This window comes from Fundulus heteroclitus, chromosome 9 (assembly GCF_011125445.2).
Source record: "Fundulus heteroclitus isolate FHET01 chromosome 9, MU-UCD_Fhet_4.1, whole genome shotgun sequence".
NCBI lineage: Eukaryota > Metazoa > Chordata > Actinopteri > Cyprinodontiformes > Fundulidae > Fundulus > Fundulus heteroclitus.
Window position 1 is genome coordinate 21,055,755 of NC_046369.1, and position 23,184 is coordinate 21,078,938.

Sequence of the window (23,184 nt, forward strand, 5' to 3'; positions counted from 1 at the left end):
CTTGGTGTGGGACTGAGCAGAGTGGAATGATCCGGAACTGTCCATGGTGAAGCCGGAGGAACTGATCCCTGACACATATATATACATATATACATATACACATACTTATATATACATATATATATATTTAATATGAACAACATGTAAAATATTTCAGCACCTAATTTCCTAGTAGTTGATAGTGTTGGTACATCCACTGACTGTAGAATTACCTGTGAAACGTTTTCACACAGCCAGAAAACTGCTTGTTGTTGCAACCAAATCCTATGGGATTCTGTGAGAGTAGGGAGTAGCAAGATGGCGGCCAGTGACTTCAGTTTTTCGGCAAAATCAGCACTCCAGTGTATTATATAGCTCAGTGGTCCAGCCCTACTTTAAGCTGAACCCAGTATGAGTTCATCGTTCAGTTCTGTCCACTAGATGGCAGCAGATTCCTCATTGCCTTGTCCCTGGTTTTTACATAAGAGCAATTCCTTTTGATTGTTTATTTTTTTAATAGGCGACACAGCTTTAGTCTTACAAGGATTACCTTTAATTTCTGGTTGAATTAATAAATCCTAGTTGTTTCTCACCAGTCTTTAGGTCAGTTGCTTAAGGTTAAATCTTAAAGATTGTCCATGACGATTTACGTAGACGATTGCGTCACTGTTTACTGTTCTGCCTCAGTCATCTGTGAGAACGATTAGTCATTTGGTGTCAAGGTGCTGTGTGCACAGTTTAGCTCGTTGGTCCATGTCACTTATCGTTAAAACGGCACGATCAACGTGTCGCGTCAGATAGCTTGTATACAAGTGCGTAGATCAGATTAAACAGAAGGTCGGCTGCAGGAGTTTGTGTCTTTATCAGCATATCTGCTGCAGCGTGTTGAGCTTTCTGCTTTTTGAGGTCAACCCATATGTGATGCACGTCCTGACCAAGACCCTTGGCCCCAGAAGGCTCCCAAAGGGATGGGTTACATGTAGCGGATGAGTTTCATTGGAATATATGTTGCAATGTCAAATACAGATTATTATTATTATTATTTTTAAAATGTGTCAAAGTTTAGCATTAGTTCAAGTTTTAAAGCAGGTAATAGGGCATTACTTTTAAATCTTGCCTTGGTTCTCATAGATGGGAGGAAGTATCTTCTGCAGTTTCTTTGGAAGGGAAGTGATGCAGTTCTCAGTTAGTCAAGGGACAAAGGTTTCAGTTGTACTTATAACACTGGTTTGAAATTCACATTAGAGACGTCATTTGGACATGTTCAAATACTCCACAGAGGGAGAGTCTACATTTAAAGAGTACAATTGAAGAACTGTGGTTCTCTGTTACGAAGGATAAATCATTTAAAGAACTGATTTAGTTGTTTACATACTTTTTGAATTCTGTTATCGTTTCAGACAACTATCCCCAGATCTTATTGTGTCAATTTTATATTTTAAGGTCTAAAATGTTCTCCCTTCTGATTGTGACATTTTTCTTTTTTTGAAAAGCTCCACAAGGCAGCCACATTTCTCTTTTTTTTAAGTAAATTAGTTTAACTTCAGGGTTAATTACTCTGATTCCTGGGCTTAACACTGATTGATTGACACCTGCCAGCAAATGTTTATGACAAGGCTAAAAAACATTGACAATTCTTTTTCTGATTCTCCCTTCTATAATGTATTCATTATCTGCTATAATGAAATCTGGTTATCTGACTTCAAATAAATCCTACCCACTAGCAGGAGGTCACTACTTTAGTTTAATCAGAGGGGAAAATGTCTCATACGAGGCAACTGGCCCAAATGGAGGGCTCGACTTCTGGAAATGGTAACAATAATAAAATATGCTATTAAATAAAAAAAGTACATGACTCTTGAAAACCTTTTTAGTATTCTACCTAAAAAAGTATTGAAAATATAGCAAAAAGCGTGCAGGTAAGGGGATCAGATACCTATACTTGATTACATTTGAACTATGTACTCTCTAAGACACATGTGTTAAACTCAAGGCCTGTGGGCCGAGTCCCGCCTGTTAAGGCAATTTATCCGGCCCCCCAAAGGTAAAATAGGCATATCATGTTATAAAGTAGAGGCATATGTCCTTTCAAATTGTAAAAAGTGGCTAAAACTGTGCCTCCTGTTACAAATGTTGATTTATATTTTTTTACTGTGTAGTAACAGCATCTTGCCACTAGATGTCAGTTTTCCCACAACACATTAAAACAACCCAGAAATGTCCATAAAGAGAAAAAAAAGATGCAGAATGATGAGTTTAAAGTGTGACTCACCCAACATCAACTTGGTTTTGCAGATAAACTGTATAAACTGAACCTAAGGTGCTACTTTTATGTTACTGTGCATTGTTTTATATTTCTACGTGAACTAAACTGAAATTCTGAAGTCAAAAATACCATCTATACTCCTGCAACCGGCCCTTTTAATGACTTCATGATGTCAGATTTGCCCAATACAGAAGTGAGTTTGACACCCTGGCTCTAAGATGTTAAAGGTGTGGTTTCAGGCTCTCCTTTAGTCAAAAAATAAATTTCTCAACAAAGCAGAGCATTTTCTGATTTATTTTTCAAAATATTAACATTTTAATTTGCTGTCTGGTTGTTGTTGTTTCAGTTTTGTTTTTTTCCCCTGATAATTTACTATATGAAGTCCTGAATTTAAAGTTTGATCAGTATTTCTTCTTAGAGTTCTGAAAACATCAACATGCTTGCTCAATCTTTCTGCGTACCGTGAGTGGCTGTGCCTCAGGTGAAACTGGGTTTGTCCTGGGTCGTGTTTGGAGACTTTTTCATCATGCTTCAAGCATTTGTATGATGACTCCACCACCGTAACAACTGTAATAAACATTTGGACCTGGACACTTAAGTTTGGAGGGGAGGAATTTTGAGGGGATAAATGTGCAATCGAGCCAAAGTTATCCAAAGCTCTGGCAGATTTAGACTAAAACAATATTTTAATAATCCAAGAAGTCAGTTTCTGATCTAAAATACATCAGGCATCTCCCAAAAGACAATGAAACGATGTAAAAGACGTATCGATCTTGACAAAAAAGATTACTGTTTGGACCCCCTCATCGAAGGAACCCCAGCCTATTGTATCCGGTCACCACCTTGAAGCAATCCCTCGTCCTGGCCGAGCTGGTGTACAGTCCATGGTGACAGTGTACAGTCGGTCGCATTGACTTGAAACTTTGCAGCAAAGGAAACGCACTTGAAAGTCGGTCCTCTCCCCACTGTCGCCACGTGCTTGCTCAGGATGAGGTATTGCTTCAAAACCAGAGGTTTCTTCAGGTAAGCTTTTGTCACTTGGCGTTTATAAACCGAATTTCTGCGTTATAATTACAAAAGAACTGGAATGCTTTTGATTGAGCTTTAATTGTTATTGGAATGATTTCTCCATACATAAATGGGAACTGCGTGTCTTGTTAGACGTCTGGAAATTACGTCTTGTTGTAAATTGGCTCCATATAAATAAACTGAACTAAGTTGAATGTGTCTTTTGAAAACCTTCCAGTATTTTTTTTTTTTTCTAACCTTCCCATTACATTATGGAACCAGGTTTATAACAATGGAATGATTGCAGAAAAGTAAAGCTAATTTCTTTTGTTTGGGAAGAAAATTGCAACTTTGCGAGGATTGGGGAGAATAATCTGTACAGAGAACAATAACGCTAGTTTATAGCCACGGTCGTTTTTTCTGGTCTGGAACAAACTCAACTAAAATATAGCTGACAAAATTAGCAAATTTGAGGAGCTGGAGAATATTTTCTCACTTTTAAAGCTTTGGGTCATCCGCCCTGTTTCTGTTGCAGAATCGTACGTCCCAACCAGCTAGTGGGCCGGATCCCTGCGGTACTTTTTTTTTTTTTTTTTTTTCTGGTGCTGTCTGTATCCCTCCACCCTCCCTTGGTTTCCTCATCCTTCATCCTCCCAAATCTCCCCCCCCCTCCTCCTCCTCCTTTCCCTGCTCTCTCTCTCTGTCTCTGTGTGCCATGTTCCAAAAGGCTGCATTCATACATATGAGAAAGAAATACAGTGGAGAGTTAAAGGGAAAGAGTGAGTTTTTTCTGAGAAGGTTAACTGAGTAATAGGAGCTAATAGGAGGCTGCTGGGACATGTGGAGGGAGGGCGTGAGTCTAGGAATGGAAAGGGGAGTAATGACGTGTCCGGCTGTGTGACCGCCTGTCTTCCTCTCTCTCTCTCTGTGTGTGCTCAGGGAGCGGTGATCGGCATAGATGACGAGGACGACAGCACATTCACCATCACTGTGGACCAGAAGACTTTCCACTTTCAAGGTGAGGTGTCCTCTCCTCGCCTTCGAGCTGCCGTCTCTGCCTCGGTCTCTGAGATCTTTCTGGCATCCATCTGTGCTCTTGGTTTAGTCTCTCTCTCTCTCTCTCTCACGCACTCAGTCTCTCTCGCTCTCCTCTTTCCCTCCCCACCTTCTAAGGACTTGGACTGGTTTGCTCTAATGCCAGGAAACGCGTGAACACACAGGCATCTATCTATACAGAGTCAAAGCGGGTTGCATGTGTCTGGGCAATTTCCTCCTCCTCCTCCTCTAAACAAGCGGTCCACGGTCAGGCTGGCATATCTTTGCAGATAAACAGGATCTTTTCGATTGCCCTGGAACAGCGCGAGCACGTAAATCCTTTCTGTCTTTTTCTCCGGCCCTGTCGACCGTGGAGGAAGACTGCTGCTCGCGTGTCTCTACAGCTGAGCCTCTGGGAATAATGAGGGAATAGTGCTGAGCTGGGAGCTGAGCTCAGGTCTCTCCTGGCTGCTGCTGCTGCTGCTGTCGGTTTTCTGCACCACTGCTGCTGCTCACTTTTCAACAACCATTCAACCCAGGGGAAAGGAGCCAGCCCCACTTGTCTTTCCCTCTTTTTTTCTTCTTCTTCTTCTTCTTCTTTTTGACAGGGTGCTGTCCAGTCCAACAAACTGCAGACGCCCTGTTTTCTGTTTTTTTTTTGTTTTTTTTTCTAAACCCTAACGCTCCGTCAGGTCTTTAACTAACTTCCTAGTTTCCTTCATCACCGCCCTTCCATTTGTCCGTGCGTGTCCATTTTGCCATCACCAAACGCCCGCACACCTTCACATCCAGCACCCCCTTTTTCACCTCCGTCTCGAGGGTCCATGGGCCCCCCGTCTCCCTCACCTCCTCCATGCCCTGTCCCATGTCTGTGTTCCGAAGCTGTATGCTGTGGTTCTACAAACGCAAGGGTAAGGAGGAAAAGCATGCACGCTTCACGGTCCGGGTTGCATGCCAGCGCCAGGGCACGAGGATGGGGGAGGAGGAGGAGGAGGCGGAGGAGGAGGAGACGTTGTTTGTCTTCTGGGATGGGGAGTCAGGGTGGAGCGCAGTGTTCTGTTGCACTCGGGTGTTTTGGTCTGTGGCCCAGGCTGAAGGACGGCTCGGATCAGAGCGAAGCAGACCGTTTAGGATCAATGGCTGAAACACACTGGGTTTATTTAGAAAAGGATGTTTTGCTGATGCTCGCCGGCTTAGCTAAACAATGTCCCCGGCTTGATCTTTCCTCAGGGAGGTAATAAACGGCATGCACGTTACGGGACTTATGGAAGGACAAATATGATCCTCGTTATTTATTCTAGAAGTCCTTCTGCCAATCAGGTCTTCAGCTCATGTTGTTTTTTTTTTTTCTCCTAGTTCATTTGAATATTATTAGAGTTTAGAACATTTTCCTCATCTGCATCAAGATAATCTTTTAGTTAAGTTCCCCCAGTAAGAGAAATACAGCAGTTCTTCCATAACGAGGCTCTACCTCAGAGCTGCACCAATCAGTGTTACACTGGCCGACGCTCACTTCTGATTTTCTTTGACGTTCTCCTTGTGCGACGCCAGTTTTAGTCTTGATAATCATAGCTGGGGCAGGTCCGGTCTCCAGTACCGGCTCTGGGGCCGATACGGCCAGCCTTCTGGGATGAAATATCAGGCAGAGCCCTCAGCTCTGATCATTTTTAGCTTTATTTAGTTTTTTTTTCTCTGGTTTTTACTTGGACCATCACAGGTCAAATTTTAAATGCACGTTTGGAGCTTGAAACAGAAGCAAGCTGTTGGTGGAACGCCTGCATGTTTGGCCTGGCTTTCTTAGGATATACCTTGAGAAAATTGAAAAAAATATATTTATTCAAAACAATTAGAGCATTGACGTTTATCTTGGATTGTTACAGCAATAGTAACTATGGAGTAAAGTCTGTGCTGCGGCACTGAGCTCCACAGAGAAGCTTCGGCTGCAACTAGGGGGGAAAAAGTTATTTTTATTTCATCATGTCAAGCTTTTAAGCTTCGCCAGTCAAGGGCAACAAATAATTTAAAAATAACGCCAGCTTCTTAGAATCCTAAGAAAAAAGATGGATAGGTGGAGTCATTTTTCAGATGAACTTTTTACTCCCCACTGAAAACAAACAATTAAAAACAGCAGCTATTTTTAAACAAACCAAAAAACTGTTACAGCTCACATGAATGGGACTATAGGATTGATTGGATAGCTCTTTTGCTCTTTATTTAATTGTCTATTTTGTAAATGCAATTGACAAAATTTTAGGGCATAATTTACGGCGGTGCAGCTGATGCTGCCTCTGTGATTTATGCACATTGGCTTATACAACACCAGGACCAGAAACGGCATGAAGTGTTTAAGTAAAATAGTTCTGGATTGAGAAAACTCTGTTAGCAGACATTTAAATAAAAAACACCTGGAGCTTAGCCTCTCTAATTTCAGTTTCCGCACAAAGGACTGTAGCCCTTACCAACCAGTATGTGTGTAAAACCTTATGTTGAGTCAACCTGTACATTCAACAAGCAGAAATAAAACCATAAAATCCTCTTAAAAATGCCCTGCCTTTGTCTTTCGTTGCCTGTCAACATGAATGTTTTCTGAGCTAACAAAGAAACTCTAGGAGTACAAGATTTGCCTTGTTTATGCACCAAAGTATAAAACCCCCATACGTTCTGATTTTACTTTTTTATTTACTCGAAACAAAATGCATAGAAAAACACACTAGTTCTTGTGTTCACAGACCCAAAACGGGACATTTTCAATTAAAATGCAGCTATAAAAATCCAAACATTCGATCTGCTCAACAATCAGAGCCGACCTGAGGTAAAATTTGCCGATTGTAGTCACTGACTGATAAATTGGTGCAATATTATATTGGATATGATATTGGTGGTGATAGCCCTAACCGTAAGCAGGCAAGTGGTCAAATGTCAGGACTGTATCCGCTTCATAAGCAGTATCTCCTGGATCATCGTGTTTTATCATTTGAGAAACAACAATGTAACTCCACTGTTGTAAATATTCTGTATTCTGAGTTCTGTGGATGATCATCTGGAATATCACAGCTTCATCTGCTGTTAGCATGGACATGAGGCAGTGCACAGGATGTTGGCCAGAAGCACTTTTCTTTGTTGACGTAAAAAGATCTGTCATTTTATGCAGCAAGTCTCTCAGGAGGGAAGTGCTGTCTGGGTGTGTGTATTTATGTATCTTTCTATTACTATATATAAATATGTATAAATGCCTGCATGCTTGTATGCCGTTGCATATGTGCGTGGGCAAGGTGTTTTGGGTATTGACTGTGTGAGGAGGAGTGCAGCAGCACTGCAGACAGAATGAGGATGCTTTAGAAAGAAGAATAGACCTTAGGCAGAATTTAATTTCCATTTGCTGCTGTTCAACTCTTTGTAACTCTAGTTCAGCGTTCTTCATAATTTAATTTTTTTTTTTCCTATGTATTTTTAGTTGCAAGGTGAAACATTTTTAAGAGCCTGCAGACCACCGTACTGACCTGTTCTCTCGCTATTTAGAGGATCATCCATAATTCATCAGGGCCGCTCCCCCAGCAGTGCATTATAGATGCCTGAAAGACCTTCTCCCACTTTGCTCACTTCAGTTTGTCCGTTGTGCCCGTCCATCTCTTGTCACTCTCATCATTTCCATCATGTCGCTGTCTTTTTGCCTGACCTTTTTATTTCATTGTTTTTCTCCTTTTTATTTTGTTTCCTGGTACTCTGCATCCCATTTTCTTCAAGCTAGGTTTATACTCGTCTATGGCCTGGACGATAAATCGATGACAATATATATCGACGATAGCTGTGTGGTGAGATGGGAGGGGGGGGGGGGGTCAATTAAAAGTTTGAGTCGGGCACATTCAGCTGGGAGAGCTTCTCCTGAAGCAGATATGGGATGATTGTATTGAAGGCAGAGCTGAAATCCACAAACACACTGCAAAAATAGACCTAAAAATAAGACATTTTTTCTTGAAATTAAAGTATTTTTCCTTGATTTGAGCAGGTAAATAGGACTATTTGCCAATGGAATAAGATTTATGCACTCAAAATAGGAACAATTCATGTCCATTGTCTTATTTCAAGTGCAGTTTATTATCTTATTTTAGGGGTAAAAATACTCATTCCATTGGCAAATAGTCTTATTTACCTGCTCAAATCAAGGGCAAATACATTCATTTCAAGAAAAATTTACTTATTTTTAGTTCTCTTTTTGCAGTGCAGGATCCTGGCGTAGGTTCCTGCAGAGTCCAGGTGATGGAGGATGTGGAGAAGGGCCAGGTTGACAGCGTCGACTGCAGACCTGTAGGCTCTGTAGGCAAACTGTAGGGGGTCCAGGAGGGGGTCGGTGATTTCTTTTAGGTGTGAAAGCACAAGGCGCTCAGAGGACTTCATAACCACAGAGGTCAGAGCGACAGGTCTAAAGTCATTAAGTCCTGTTGTCCTTGGCTTCTTGGGAAAAGGGATGATGGTGGAGGATTTGAAGCAGGCCGGCACGTGACATGTTGTTAGTGAGGTGTTAAAAATGTCTGTCTTCTGAAGAGTTTAACATCTCTCTCGTGTATGGAAAGAGTTGTCACTGAGGTGGAGGTGGTTGGTCTGGGTTTTTTGCATGTAAAACCCTCAAAGGTGTGTTGTGCGTTTACATTCACCCCACTTTGCTCTGATACCACTAAACAAAATGTCTTGTTAGGTTTGTAGTTGTGCCGTTCTCCGTCCAATTGCGAATGATGGGTTGATTCATTTCTGTGACGTGTTTTCTAACAGACCCTTGAGGCCTTTACACAGCTGCTGTATTTCTATTCAAATGAAATCAAATACAGGTAGACCCTATTTAGTAACTGTTTGCGCTGGATTTTATTTATTGGTGTCGCAGTAAAGACGACAAACGCGCATCACTCTTTTCAGATTTAGATTTGTTAAAAGTTCAGAAAACCATGGATCGTTCTTGTTCACTTCACAATATTGTGTTACTTTGTGTTGGTCTACAAAATCCCATGAAAATACACTGAGCTTTGTGGCCGTCATGGGGCTAAATGGGAAGAAGTTTGAGGGGCATCAAAACGGCGTTGACTATTTGCATTGCAGCTCACTTGGGTAGCTTTAAGGTTCTGGTCTCGACAGTTTGATCTGTGCAAACTCCTGGAAGAGCAGAGGGTTCGAAACTGGATCATAGCTTTTCCGGTACTTGGGAGAAGGAAAAGGAAACACATTTCATAACTAACAGAGCTATTTTGGGTGAAGGGAGTGCAGCTTTATAGAAAATACCGCAGCAGGCAAAAGGAAATGAAATGTAATGGGAGCCTCAGCCTCCGACACTTTAGTTGAAGCCTTTTTTCGAAAAAAAGCATTCATTACCGACGCTGTTAACTCATGTTGTTTTAGTATTAGTTTGTAAGAACATTAGAATGCTGGCAACCTGCCTTGGTTTACAGTGTCCTTTAGTCTCAGTGGCTTAAACAATCAGCAGCATGACATCTGTACACGAAACCCCCCCAAACTGGTGCTGGTTCCAGAGCTAATCGCACAAACTGCAGCAGTCGTATACGCAGTGACGGCTCCAGTCACAGAAATGCTTTCTCAGCAGTTGCCTGCATAAGATTTCAGTGCAGTTGTTCAAGGAATGATGAATATAGTAGAGCCTTTTGGCATATTATTGCAATTTAAATTCCAGAAAAAGATGCTGTATATCTAGTAAGTCTTGTTCTCTTTGAAGTAGTTGGTTATACAATTGTTGAAAATACATTTTTTTCTTAAAATGCTCTAATAATTGATGAGATGTGTTTTTGAATGGCAATGGGGTTATGATGCGTTGGATTTGTATTGGACTGAGTTAAGAGAGGTTGATGTACCAACATTGTAGTTGTAAGTAGGGAAACGGCGAGATTTTCCAGTTGTTTGTGTTAACCACTGACTGGTAAATCAAGTCAATAGCAATATCTTCACAATGAGAGGTTGTAAAATACTGCTAGTTACTTTGGCTTTATATAACACAAGCTGTCAGAGAAGGGCTAATGAAGAATTCATGACTACGACTTTCACTACAGTCTTTATGCTCGTCAGCCATATTGGATGCTAAACAAGGAGAACGCATCATTAAGGTTGCATGCTGGGAAAAGTCTCAATACAGAGTTGAAAACAGGAAATAAACGACCAGCGATGTTATGGGTTTGATAATTTATACTGTTTAACATTGATTAGACACATATTCCAAACAACCAAAATCACAACACCATCGTAGAAATTAGCACCTCTTTGACAGCATTTATTTTTTACTTCCCTCTGTGGCCCAGCCTATAACAATGGCCGCACATGTGACATCGTGTTTGGACACCCTTATGTCCTTTTCCCAGACACCCGGCATACGTGTGGACTGGGCCTTAATTACATTTAATTGATTCATTGCTTATTGCAAAAGGCTTACGTGTGGCTGCTTTTATTTCTGGGTCAGAACGTGAACTGTTTTAAAAACCCCAAAAATAATTTCATAAATATATTCCATCTTTTGCCAAAGAAGAGTAAATTGGTGATTTAAAATCTGATAGGGTCAACTTGTGAGCTTTAGACGGTTTTAATTAAACTGACATGACCAAGTTATAGTTATAAACTTTTTTTTGTAAAATGTAATGAGCGTCAAACTGAATATGTAAATGCAGGTTTATACATGTTACAAAGGTTTATCTGTATAATGCTTACACTCTTTCTTCAAGGGTTTATGTTAGACTCTAAGTCTGGCGTTGTGTTTTAATACCTGAGCTGTCGTTTTAACCGCACCAGTGTGCTTTTGCCAGTCGTTTGTGGTGAGATGAGTTGCATCATGTGACGAATGACATTGACCCTTTTTTTTTTTCTCAGATGTGTTCTTCTGCTTGTGCAGTATCGGTTCCTCATGCTGCCTATTGAAATGGGATCTGCTGTCAGTAGGGACACGTTGAAGCAAAGCTGAACGCTGAGATTCGATGCTTGATTTAGCAGCAGCAGCATTCGGGTCTTCTAGCGTATTTTCAGCCTCTTCTGGTTCTCTTGTTTTGCACAGTCCCTCCTCTGTGTGTTTTTTTTTTTTTTCTGAAAGTCTCGGTGTACTTTTCATTATCAGTGCAGCATCAGAGCCCAGAGTAATTGAGTTTACTCTGCACACAGTCCTCTTGTTATGGCACTACTGTGCAGCTGGACCTTAAGACTGCCTTACATTCTTCCAGATTTAAAGCTTTAAGCTCTAGTGAGTTGCTGAGACGAAAAAAAAAATGAACTTGTTGACTTTTGTTTCCTATTTAATGTCACAATCCCTGCATATTGGTGCAATGGAAGCCCTGTTGCCTTGTGATAAGCACCTGAAATGTTTGACTGGCATTCAGCAGGTTACTGGATCCTTGGGTCAGTGTTATAAATCTTTGGCTTGTCTTCAAGTAAATGTTTAAATGACCTACAATCTGTTTGAATAAGTAACTGCGGGTCAACGGTGCCTCTTCTCGCGCAGCTGTTGTTAATGGTGGACGGCAAACATGTAGGTGTGTGCGTTTTAGCTACGCAGCGTGTCTGTGCAAACGCCTACCTCTGAAAGTAATTTGTAGAGTGGATGTAAAACACGGACTAGAACATTTCCTGCAGCTTGGTTCTTTGTTTTTCTTGAATGCCCCGTGCCACTGTCTTGTCTCTTCCGTGAATAGCAGCTAAATGATATTAGCTACCCTAATCTGCTTCTTTGGCGAGTCTTATTTGGCGAAGGGTGGGAAAGTGAGAGGCCACTGAGGCAGCGTCTGAGTGGATTGGAGTGAGGCTCAGCTGCCTTTTTTTAATGTCTTTAAAAGCTTTCCAGCTGTAGCGTGGCTTGCACATTCATCTGTTGTGGTCTTGCTTTCATTTGAGTGAAAGATGACCCTTACACTTTTTTTTTCTTTTTTTTTTTTCAGACAGTGTAGGGGCAAGTTACAGCGGTGTGAAACTTGTTGATGCCGTTTTAGGATAATATATAAACACAGAAATGCTGCAGCTCAGCGAAACGTTTCAAGGACAACAACATGCATGAAAGGTGGATAATACCAGGGAGGCTGTGCAATGAGCCCTGCATGTACCAGAGCTTGATCAGGATCATTGTTTAATGTCACTTGCAGTCTGTTCTGTGCGCTGAGGCTGCAGACAGAAAGGAAATAGAGAAGGGAGGTGTGACAAAAGTAAAACATGTTTGTGGTTTATCAATAAATTTTAAAGTTAATTTATTTAACTCAGTTCTTGAAGGGAAACTTGCGTGGGTTGTATATACTTTTTACAGATGGATATATTTTTAAAGACCTTAAATCTGGTCATTTTATCATTATCTTTTTTTTTTATTGGTTTTTGGGTTTCATTTGATGAAAACCCTGAATTCTATGCTGGAGAAACATTTTCCTTCCACTTAACTTTCCATGAGTGTTCTTGCATAAGAAAACGATCGCAGACAGTCGGCTTTATTAGCAATGAAGTTTGGTGGCTTCTCCTTTTTGTTGAGGGCAGTTTCTGTGGGACAAGTCAGCAGTCTGCTCACCGATTATGAATGCATAAGTTAACATTTCCGTATTAACATTGTCTTTTTTTTTGGAGTTGATATATTAAAATTTTCTGAAACAGACTTTAGGGCTTGTAGCTGAGGAAAACTGAAATCTTCCAAATTAACATCAAGTGCGTGAATGTATCTCACTCTGTTTGATTTTTGTGCATGTGGTAAATAATAAGGCCGTGTGTCAGAGTGAGATACTGAAAGCAGGAGGAAGAGGCCCGCCTGGTTCTGTGGGCTTAGCTGTATTCAGGTCTTTAAAGTCTAGAATTTCATCGAATATCTTTCCAGCTCTGGATAAGTCTTTACATTTATTTAAGGATAAAAATATTCTTTTCTAAAAAATAGGTGTATTTTTGAACAACATTCTTGGTGTTACCTCATCATAAAATGAAGCTTATTTCACACTTATTGCTTATTTTGGTGACTGATGTGAAACGTCACTCAGTGGCAAAGGTGAAGGTGTTGAGTTGACGACTAGACTTGGTTATATTTGAAAATACTCGCAACTTAACTTGGATTTGAGCACAAACGACATGTGCCTTAACTGCACTGTAGCATCTTTACAGGAAATGACCTGAAGCGCCATATGCAGAGGCTACAGTCCTTAACGCAGTTGTCTGCTGTTTAATCCCTGGACCATTTCAATAAAGCTTACTAGTGCCACAAAACATTAAAAATTTTCTTTTTTCCCCCCCTAAACTTTTTTTCAATCTGAGTTTTGAACCGTTAAAATGTTTAAGGTTTGAAGCACTCAATATCCTTCGTTTTGTGATGCTTAACAAAATGAAAGTCACAGATCATAAACTGTCCTTTTTTAAAGGATCTGTGCTGTTTTTTGAAGGATAATCCTGTGTAAGTCTGACAAAATGGGTCCAAGTTGGTTGAGATGCCAGGAAGCTGTGAAATAGCCCTTTACAACACGGCTGAATTGGTTGTGGTTTGTGATGCACAAAATCAGACGAGGTAAATGTGTTTAGTTCAGCTTTTGTGAACGATACAAATAAGTACCGGAAAAGTCTAGAAATTGCTGTCTGGGAAAACATGGAAGTCAGTTTAGTCAATTTTTTTTATTTGCATTGGCTATTCTGCATTAGTGAGAGCTGAAAAATACAAAAAACAGATCTTGTGAATGCAGCTTATGTTTTCCTTTCATCCGTGAAATATCACGTTTAGTATTTCTATAGTTTCCATTTCTGTCCCCAGTGTTCATATCATCTCAGTCTTGCGTCCTGGTGTCATTGGTGCACGACTCAAACTCTGCTTCTAGTCACGTCTTTTATGGAAAGCATGGCTCACAGGGTGTGTTTCTGTGCCCTCAGCTCGAGATGCAGACGAACGTGAGAAGTGGATCCACGCCTTAGAGGGAACCATCCTCCGTCACACCCTTCAGCTTCAGGTATGTAGCAAACGTCCTTGTTTCTATATGTGTGGATGTGTGTCGATGGGCAAAAAGCTCATTTTGCTGTGGGGGTCCTTGATGCCTGTAGGCTTCATTGTGGGTAGTTTGCTTTAGACTAAACAAGCTGTGCTTTCACATTTAACAACACTAGTACAAACTCAGTGCTGGAAGGGTTGTGCTGTAGAGCTGGGCAATATATCGAGATTTAAAAAAATATTGCGATTGTTTTATTTTTGTTTTGTTTTTTTAAGAGATAAGTTAGGACTATATCATTTGTATCGAGATGATCTATGTTGCGTTATAATTATACTATGTATTCCAGTAGGTTATTGTTCAGCTGTTTCTCATATTTATCTACAGCTGTTTGTTAAAAAAAAATGTGCCTGTGAGACATTTGGGATGAAGCTTTGATTCAGAGACGCCTTTTGATGTTTACAAAGAAAAACGTATTGAGCTCAATATCGTATATCGACATTCAGCCTAAAAGTATTGAGATATTATTTTTGGTCCATATCGTCCTGCACTAGGTTGAGCAAATTGTGTAGCTGAGACAAAAATTGTAAAATTTTTCAATTTTTAACACATAAAATCTTAAAAGTGTGGTGTGTGTATTTGTATTTGGCTTCCTTTATTCTTAATACCCCTAAATGAAACCACTTGACAAATTCCCTTCAAAAGTCATCTGATTAGTAAATGGCCTCCTATATATATTTTAATATAAATACAGCTGTCCCTTAAAGGCCTCATAACTGCAAACCTACCGAGACATCGTAGTATGAACTTTATTTAAAAAGGGGTCGTGTGCAGTTTAAACATAAATGTCACTGTTTGAGGCACGGTACCAGAGAGCACAAGCTAATTAGCATCTGCAGTCCCTGGACGGGTTATAACGCTTCACTTAAACTGACCGTTCCTACAAGAAGAAGCAGCCAAGAGGCTCATGGTAACTCTGGAGGAGCTGCAAAGACCCAGAGCCCAGGTGAGAGACTCCCCTGAAAGGAAGACTACTGTACTGTCCACAAATCTGGCCAGTGGGTAAAAATATAGCCATTGTTGAGAGAAAGGTCATAAGGTGTCCGGTTTGCCGTGTGTTCTGTTCAGATAAGAACGAACAGGAGCTTTTTTGGCCTATATGCAATTCATGGTTGTAATGTAACACAATTTTACAGCCAGAAAATGTGAATGAAGTGTAAATAAAGGTTGTAGGAATACATTTTTTGCAGAGCTTTCTTGCCCTTTATCACACGTGCTGCATTTCAAGAGTGACTGGTGATTAACGCACGTCTCAAAACTGATGAACCGAACAGCTCACCTTTTATTCCATAATTCAATATTGACCTATTTTTTTTTGTTTTTCCCCCACCCTAGGCTTAAGAGCTATCATTACATTTGACACTTCTAGGATTAACCTGTTTTCCCACATGGAGCAGGCAGGCAGTTGGTAATGTTTGCCGTTCAAGGCAGGATCCAGTCTCTCCCACTGAGTTGTGACTGGTGTTACATATCGGAGTATTTCTGGATTTGCTGGGAATCGATGTTTGCTGAAAGGTGTTTCAATTTGTCGTCATGGCCGTCTTCTTCGGTCAGCATGGTGGGAGCAGCCACGCTGCAGCCGCACGACCTGCACAGAACGAAGCGTTAAAGCTGCTTTAAGAAAACCTTTAACTTTGCAACTTTACTGATTGTGTAAAAGCAGCCAAAATAAATACAGATTTTGTGTTTCAGATTAGTTTTTGCTTTGATAATAATGGTATTTGACTACAGGAGAACCTACTTCTTAGAGTGCTTGATCACAAAGACACTTTGACTCGTCACATACATCACCAGACCAAAAGATGCTTTTTTGGAAACTTGGCTGTCAAATATTTTAACAAAGGCGGTGCAGGTGAGGTGACGGGATTTTAAAAGATGGTGCAAAACTGCTCGCAAATGCAGTCAGATGGTGCGTATTAAATATGATTATTAGAGAGGGAAGTAATCAATCAACCTTTAACCTCCTTAACTGGTAGCAAAACATAAATCTGCCACCTTGGCATACAGAAAATAAAACTCAGCTGAATTTTTATTGACTATTGTCAGTGTAACATAAGATGGTTGAGTGTCGTTTGTTCTGGCATATTCTTAGGGAAACGCAATGTGATTTAGGCCACCTCATCCAGGGAAAATAAAACATAATTTTAATAGCAAATAAATATTATCACATGATTATATATAAAAAATAAAAAAAAATTCCAGTTCAAAACTAGATCAAAGAAAACATCGCCGTAATTTAGGTGTAATTAAAAATGAAAGTAATGAATCCATATTGATAAATACTTTATAATGCAGGGGGCACTATGCATAATAATAATAATGTTGCAAAGGAATGATTTTATCTGAGGAGCTGTGCATCCGAGCCGTCCCTGCCCTGTGACGCGTCACATCATCTAGCTAAATTTACTATATGTGAGCTGAACATTGAACTGGTTGTTGGCACTAAATAAGCGACTTTTTACAACCTTCGGCTAAAGAAACGCAGAAACCTCCCGTCGTGACGGATGGTGTCAGAGCAGAATGTGTCAAGTCAAACGTTTATTTCAAAGCCTGGTTTATACTGTCTTTTTTTTATTTTTGTGTCCCTGTCCCTTAAATTCAAACCATCCCTCCATCCCCTGTCTGTACGCGGTGCTTTCAGCTCATCTTCTCCTCCCTTTCATCCTCATAGTCAACCTTGCCGTTTGCCCTCTCCCTTACCTCCCTCTGTCTGCTGCCCTCCCTCCTCCCTTTATGGTAAATCCCTCTGATCTGATGTGCTACGTGTGTACACGCGCACACACACACACACACACACACACACACATGTGCATTCATGCTGTCGGGCGATCACGGGGACAGCACTAACCAATCCCGGATCTGCTTGCTTGATCGACGGCACATCTGCCTCTGCTGCTGCAGCCAATCACAGTTGCTCTTAGTGCTTGTCTGCTGTGTGGGGTTTTTTTTTTCTTCTTCTTCTGCCTGTGAGAGAGGAAGTGTGCCCTTCCTGGCAGGGGAGGGTCCTGGATTAACTCAGCTGTGTCTGCCTCGTACCGAACGGTCAGCTGATACCTGCTGCTAAAAGAGTATATCGTATCCAGACTAGCGGCACGATCTCAAGGAGAAGGAGGATCTTTGTTTCTGTGTGTGAGGAGGGGGGGAGAAATAATGCTAACCTTTCTGGAGCTCATGCTTTGTCGCTGCTGGGAGGGGGAAAAAAACCTCATAACTGAGGCGGAGGAGGAGGGGAAAAGGCTTGTGTCAGGCTAAATGGCCTGAGAGACGCACAAGCTTTGATGCAGCATGTTCATTGGAGCGAGGCGCCCTGTAAGTAAAACACACACGCACACACACACACAAAAACAACACAACTCGATCATCCGCCGAGCGCCGCTGGGGCAGCAGCGTTTTTAAAGTGGGTCACACAGGGTGGAAAGATAAATACGTGGTGAAGGGGAGGGGGAGCGTTGTTTTGTGGAACCACGAGTGATTGGTCGGGCGGTCTTAAGTTTGCGTCTCTGCTCTGAAAGGCTCCCTCTGTTGGGACGGGGATGAGGAGTCTGGGCGGTGGGCAACGAGTGGGAGCGGAGGTGCAGACGTCTGGGGAATATTTCTGGAACGGCGACGGAGTGACGTGGCCGTGCGGCGGCTGTTTACAAACCGCGCCGCCGGCAGCTGGCTTTCCGTTCCTGAACCAACCCGACTTCCCCGCCATCGTGCCTGTTGACTAAACAAGAGATTTAGTTCGCAGCATAATAATAGGGGACACCATGTTGATTTACGACCCTGTTTTTGCTTTAGCCGCGGATGCCTCATCGTCCTGACCTATATAGGTCTGTTGTCACATGCTTATGACAGGGGTCAGCAACCTTTGTAGTCCAAAGAGCCATTTTAACCATCCGTATAAAATGTGTCCCGAGCTGAGAAACCTTCCAGAAAACATTATAGATGATAAAGTTTTCCCAGTACCCACTGAATAAAATGTGTTGGTTCTTTCTATAGCAAAACATTCATAATTTAATTTCTACTTTTAGCCTCTTTGACAAGAAGAAAAGCTTTTTTTTTCTTTACAAAAAGAGTATGAATACATTGTCTAAAATTTCAAATTCCTCATGTATAGAAAACTGAGGAGTGAAAAAGTATGTAGTTGTGAAATGTTGGCCAAATAAATGCAGAAATGGTTCGCTGGACATGTTTTGCCTCGCTATCCTGCAGAAAGACCCAACAACGATCCAGCTTCAGCATATCTGTAGATTAAGTCATCTTTTAATTGCAAATCTCTGTGTATAACACAATCAAGACCTCTGGAAGGGATCCAGGCCCACAGCCTCACTGATCCTCCACCGTACGTATAAAGTGGTTAAAAGAGGAGCGTATCTCCATATCTGTCCTTTTGTTTCACAACAAGCCCATCTGGAGTATTTGGTGCCAAAAAGCTTAATCTCGGTCTCGCCTGGCCAAAGCTCACAGCCCCAGTGGAGTTCAGGAAACGCCACATGTTTGCATTTTCTCAGCATAGCAGATGGTTGTCCTGTTGATGGTGTGTAATAATTGTTGTAGTTGCCATGTGACAACAAGATCCCGCTTTCACTGCACAAGAACCGATCAACAACTACATTTAGCTTTAAGCTTTTAAGCGTGCCCATTAATTAAACCATTGCTGATTTTTTTATTTTATTTTTTTAAATACACAGAATAAATGTGCTGATATGAGGTTTTATTTTTCTACAGTTTTTTTTTGACATTTTAACCAGTGGGATCATGTCTGTACTAGTGTAAGTTGTGGCTTTATCTGAATATTATACACACAATCAAGGTCCCGTCTTTCATACCAGGTAACTTTAGTTCACCGCCTCTGCTTGTTTTGTCACCCGAGGCCATTTTTGCACGGTTGTGTATTCATCCCTGTAGGTTTCAAGTTCAGTCATCACACCTTACTGGAAAAATCTGACTCATTGTCGTCATTCTTATTTTAATATTTAAATTTTTGGCTCTTTTTTTTGTTGTTTTTTTGGGGTTTTTTTGTTTTCCCAGCAGACAGTTTTCTTCTTTTGGAGCCACGCTGAGCTAACAAAGCATGCACCTTTGATCCTTTCGGGGGAGATTGTCCTGTTAACTGCATGCTTCAGGGCTGCAGAAGAGACTTTGCTCTCTTTAAAACCTAACGTGTTAAAACTTAAGCAGTCGTCAGGCCCGGCTAGATGTTAATGTTTTGCTCCGGTTTGATGGCTTTTCTGCACTTTCCCATGAAATTGCGGCCAGTAGGAAGAGGAGATGGGAGGAATATGCCACGCAGCAAGTCCAAGGCGAAGACAGCTGCTCTCACAATGGTTTGATAAGAGCTTGATTTTCTAAGAGGATTTAAGATTTAGTCGATTCCCATTTACTCCTGACACCATTTCTGTGGAAGGGTTTGTTCCTTCTTTTTTTTTTTTTTTTTTTTTTTTTTTAATCAGACGGACTGCTGTAGGGTTAGCTGTGAATCGCTCTGACACACGCTGCATTAGTCATCAGCTGGGCGGTCTAATGTAGAGAGGTTATTGTTTTCTCTCGTGCTAAATCTGGGTGTTCAGACTATGTAGCTTTTTTTTTTTTTCCCAAGCTTGTATTTTTGCTTGTCAGGCCATTTTCCTGCTTGTCCCTGATGCGTGGATTCACTTGGACGAATAGAAACTCATGCTTGTTTGTTTTTGCCAGTAGTTCATTAATTGCCTTTTAATGGATCTTATGTAATGAAGGGTTCTCTGTGTGCGTGCATACGTGGAGACTAGATGCTATTAGGGGAAACTAATTAACAAACAATGAATCTGAGTGCGCCTCAGCCCATTTGCACACTCTGCGGCTCAGCTCTGCAGCCGCGTCGCTCTCTTGGTTTTTCAGTTTTGTTGAAGCCTGACAAATGTGGGCTGTCGCATATGTTGGTTTTTCATGCCGGGTCGCCTTTAAACAATAAACCTGGCATTGTATTTCACGTAGTACTCCGCATTGCTGGAAGATTCCCCTGAACTGTTGATGCTGCTACCATTCTCTGCACCCGTGTGCAAAACCCGTCTGGTCATGAGACGATAGAGCCGAGTCATTATTTTGTGAATGGACGGCTCTTGGTCATCGATGCTGGCTGCACATTGCACTTTGAATATGCAAAAACTAGCACGGCTTTCAGCACAAGTCTTGTAGAGGCTGCATTAATAGCTTGGTTTGTTTTTCCTGTCCGCAGGAGGCTGAGACGGGACTCGTTCCGAGTGTGCAAGACTTCGACAAGAAGCTAGCCGAGGCTGACGCCTACCTACAGATCCTAATCGACCAGTTGAAGGTAGGATGTGGCATCCAAGCTGGGAGGTTTTTATTTTTTTGGCAGAGATGTGACAATCTGCCTCTGACTTCAAATACTAGGCCGAGAAAATTATCACATTTCTTATTTGATGAATTTTTGATCCAGTTAGAATAACTTTATTTGAGAATCTACTAGTGATCATGATCATGTTGTTTCATAAGCAAAGCGTCGCTTTATACTGTAATTTGTTTGTTCTCTTGATGAATTGGATCTCCTTTTTAAAACAGAAGTCTGACAAAACACAGATTTTTGGTAACACGATGACAGGGCAAAAAGCCCCGCAGCTGCATAAAGTCTCAAGTGGTTTTATTTAACACCCTTTGTCTTAATAAAAACACTTCACGGGTCCTTTGTGTCGCCATGTTATGTAAAATGATCTGCAGGCTGCAGATTGTCTGCGTGATGATTTTGAATACTCCGTTGACTGGAAATGTCTCTCATCTGTCCCCCTTTTTCCACCGTTTCATCTCTTGTTCTCAAACAGCTGTTTGATGAGAAGATCAAGGACTGCAAAGAGGATGAATCGCGCAGGGTGAGTACCAGCAGTGTGCCGTCTCGGGCCTTTGCTCCCTTGTTTTTGCTTTCATTAGACCCCTGCCACATTACTAAATGTAATTTGGGGGCTGTCACTCCTGTGCAGATGAGGTCTGGTTGTCTGGTTGCCTGTTACAGGCTGGTCGGTTGCTTTGATCAAAAAAACAATAAAGCATGTACTATTATGAGGTATTTGCATGGTCAATTTGATTGTAACATTTAACCAAAAATTGTCCTTTGCTGAAAGGTTGTCCGTAAGACCTCTGGTCACTTTGTTTAAAATGCAAGAGAAATATTTAATTGGCTTATTTATAAGGTAAATTGCAGCATGTGGACTCATCTTCTGACCAGTTACAACATTTTTCTATGCCTTTTTAATGCAGAAAAAAGATTAAAATGTAGAAGTCACAACTTATTAGATTATATTTTTGATGTTTACTTGCATCAGAGATGAACCAATATCTTTTTGTTTTTTGTGGGGATTTAATAAAAAAAAAATTCCAGAAAATCCTGATAAATATGTGCACAAAATGTAAAAATATAATCTTTTCTTGCAGTAGCATAACCTCACTCTGAAATATGTGCTACAGTTCTCTAACAAGGAGTGGTATAATTGTTTTTTTTTGTTAATGTGAGCCTCCCTTATGATCCCCTTCAGCATATCTGCTTCTCTACAATATCATGTTCTCCTGCCTTTCCCATTTTTAAGGGTTGCTCTGATCCGTGTGAAATACATTAGGGAAATAGGAAGTCATGGATTACCAATTAAGTTTTTTTATCAACTTAAAGTATGTATTTAGAAAAATGCTTCAGTTCTATTTTACAAGAATTGTCAGTGGTTGCAGTAATCATGGGAAATTTTCTCAACAGAGAAATGTTTTTCCATAAAATAAATGTGCTTAAATAAACATATTTTACTGGAGCATTCATGCTACTGCAGTAAAATATTTGTACACATCTTTACCAGGGATGCCAACATCTAGGCTTGATACCACTTGTTTTTAGCATGTATTTACATTAAAGTTGTGTACATTTGTTTGAAATGCAGTCATCATTTTCACTTTTTATGCCTTCGTCAACCCTTTCTGCTGCTGATAGTTGCATTTATTTAAAAAGGGAGGTAACCTTTAGGTTTACTTTAAATAAAAAAAATGACTCATAAGTATGTCAGCCAAATGTGATATTACCACAAATGGAGAGGAACAGCAAATGACAGGTGTTGGTCACAGTTTTTTTTTTTTTTTTTTTTCACAAAATGAGAAGCTAAAATATCCCAACTGCGATGGTTAGTGAGTGTGGTTGAAACAGTTTTTAGCAGAGCTGTTTAAGATCGGTTTAAATCTTTACTTTTGTCTTCTGAAATGGTAAAATTGTGCTTTTAACACAAATCTCAGGACAAATGCCGACTGTTTAGTTGATGTTCGTCCAGCATTTATTATTACAAACCTCTCCCTTTATGTGGGATATGACATAAAGCCGTTAGTTCTAGAAAATTTATAGTAATTAACATTGGAAACTGATGCAAGGAACCTCACTAAAGCTTTTTTCCAGAAACTTTGTAGAAGTCCTTACCAGATTCTCATTGTTGAGGGTTGTAGTTCAGATTCAAGGGGCTTAGCTGTAGTATTTGCCCTCTGAAACCTGTAAATAAAAAAATTTAAAAAAAAATCAATCTATTTGTGTGGGAAATTATTTTGTTGTTCCATACATCGAATAATAAAACGAGGAAAAGAAGCAGGCGATGTTTGACTTCATTACCTCAATTTTTTTTTTTTTACGAATGCTCCTTCATCTGTCCTGAGTATCAGGTTAAATCTGCAGTCCTCCTTCAGGAGCCTCTAACGGTGTGTTTTCTTCTTTTTTTTTTGTTAGAAAATAGAAAATTTGAAAGAGACTACTTGTGTAAGTAAAGACGTTACACACTATTTCCTGCTGAGTTTGGAAGTCAATTGCTTGCTAAGAGTCCTGTTTTTTGTTCTTCTTCTACAGAGTATGGTAGAGTCCATCAAGCACTGTATTGTTCTTCTGCAGATTGCCAAGGTAAGCCGCTTGATTGCATGTCTGAGCCCCTTTCTCTGCTG

At 40.7% G+C, this 23,184-nt stretch overlaps 1 protein-coding gene across 4 annotated transcripts in view; it reads left to right on the forward strand.

The window, feature by feature from the left end:
* osbpl9 (oxysterol binding protein-like 9) overlaps nucleotides 1-23,184 on the forward strand; it is a 48,659-nt gene that overhangs the window by 7,073 nt on the left and 18,402 nt on the right. For 2 of the 4 annotated variants that reach the window (XM_012877802.3, XM_012877803.3), the window contains exons 3-8: nucleotides 4,193-4,271; nucleotides 14,141-14,217; nucleotides 20,453-20,548; nucleotides 21,054-21,101; nucleotides 22,976-23,005; nucleotides 23,093-23,143. In XM_012877802.3, the coding sequence (XP_012733256.3) occupies nucleotides 4,193-4,271; nucleotides 14,141-14,217; nucleotides 20,453-20,548; nucleotides 21,054-21,101; nucleotides 22,976-23,005; nucleotides 23,093-23,143 (381 nt within the window). Of the gene's footprint in view, nucleotides 1-4,192; nucleotides 4,272-14,140; nucleotides 14,218-17,395; nucleotides 17,563-19,478; nucleotides 19,566-20,452; nucleotides 20,549-21,053; nucleotides 21,102-22,975; nucleotides 23,006-23,092; nucleotides 23,144-23,184 lie in introns of those variants that run through there. The other 2 variants (XM_012877804.3, XM_021324235.2) reach the window with 2 other exon arrangements.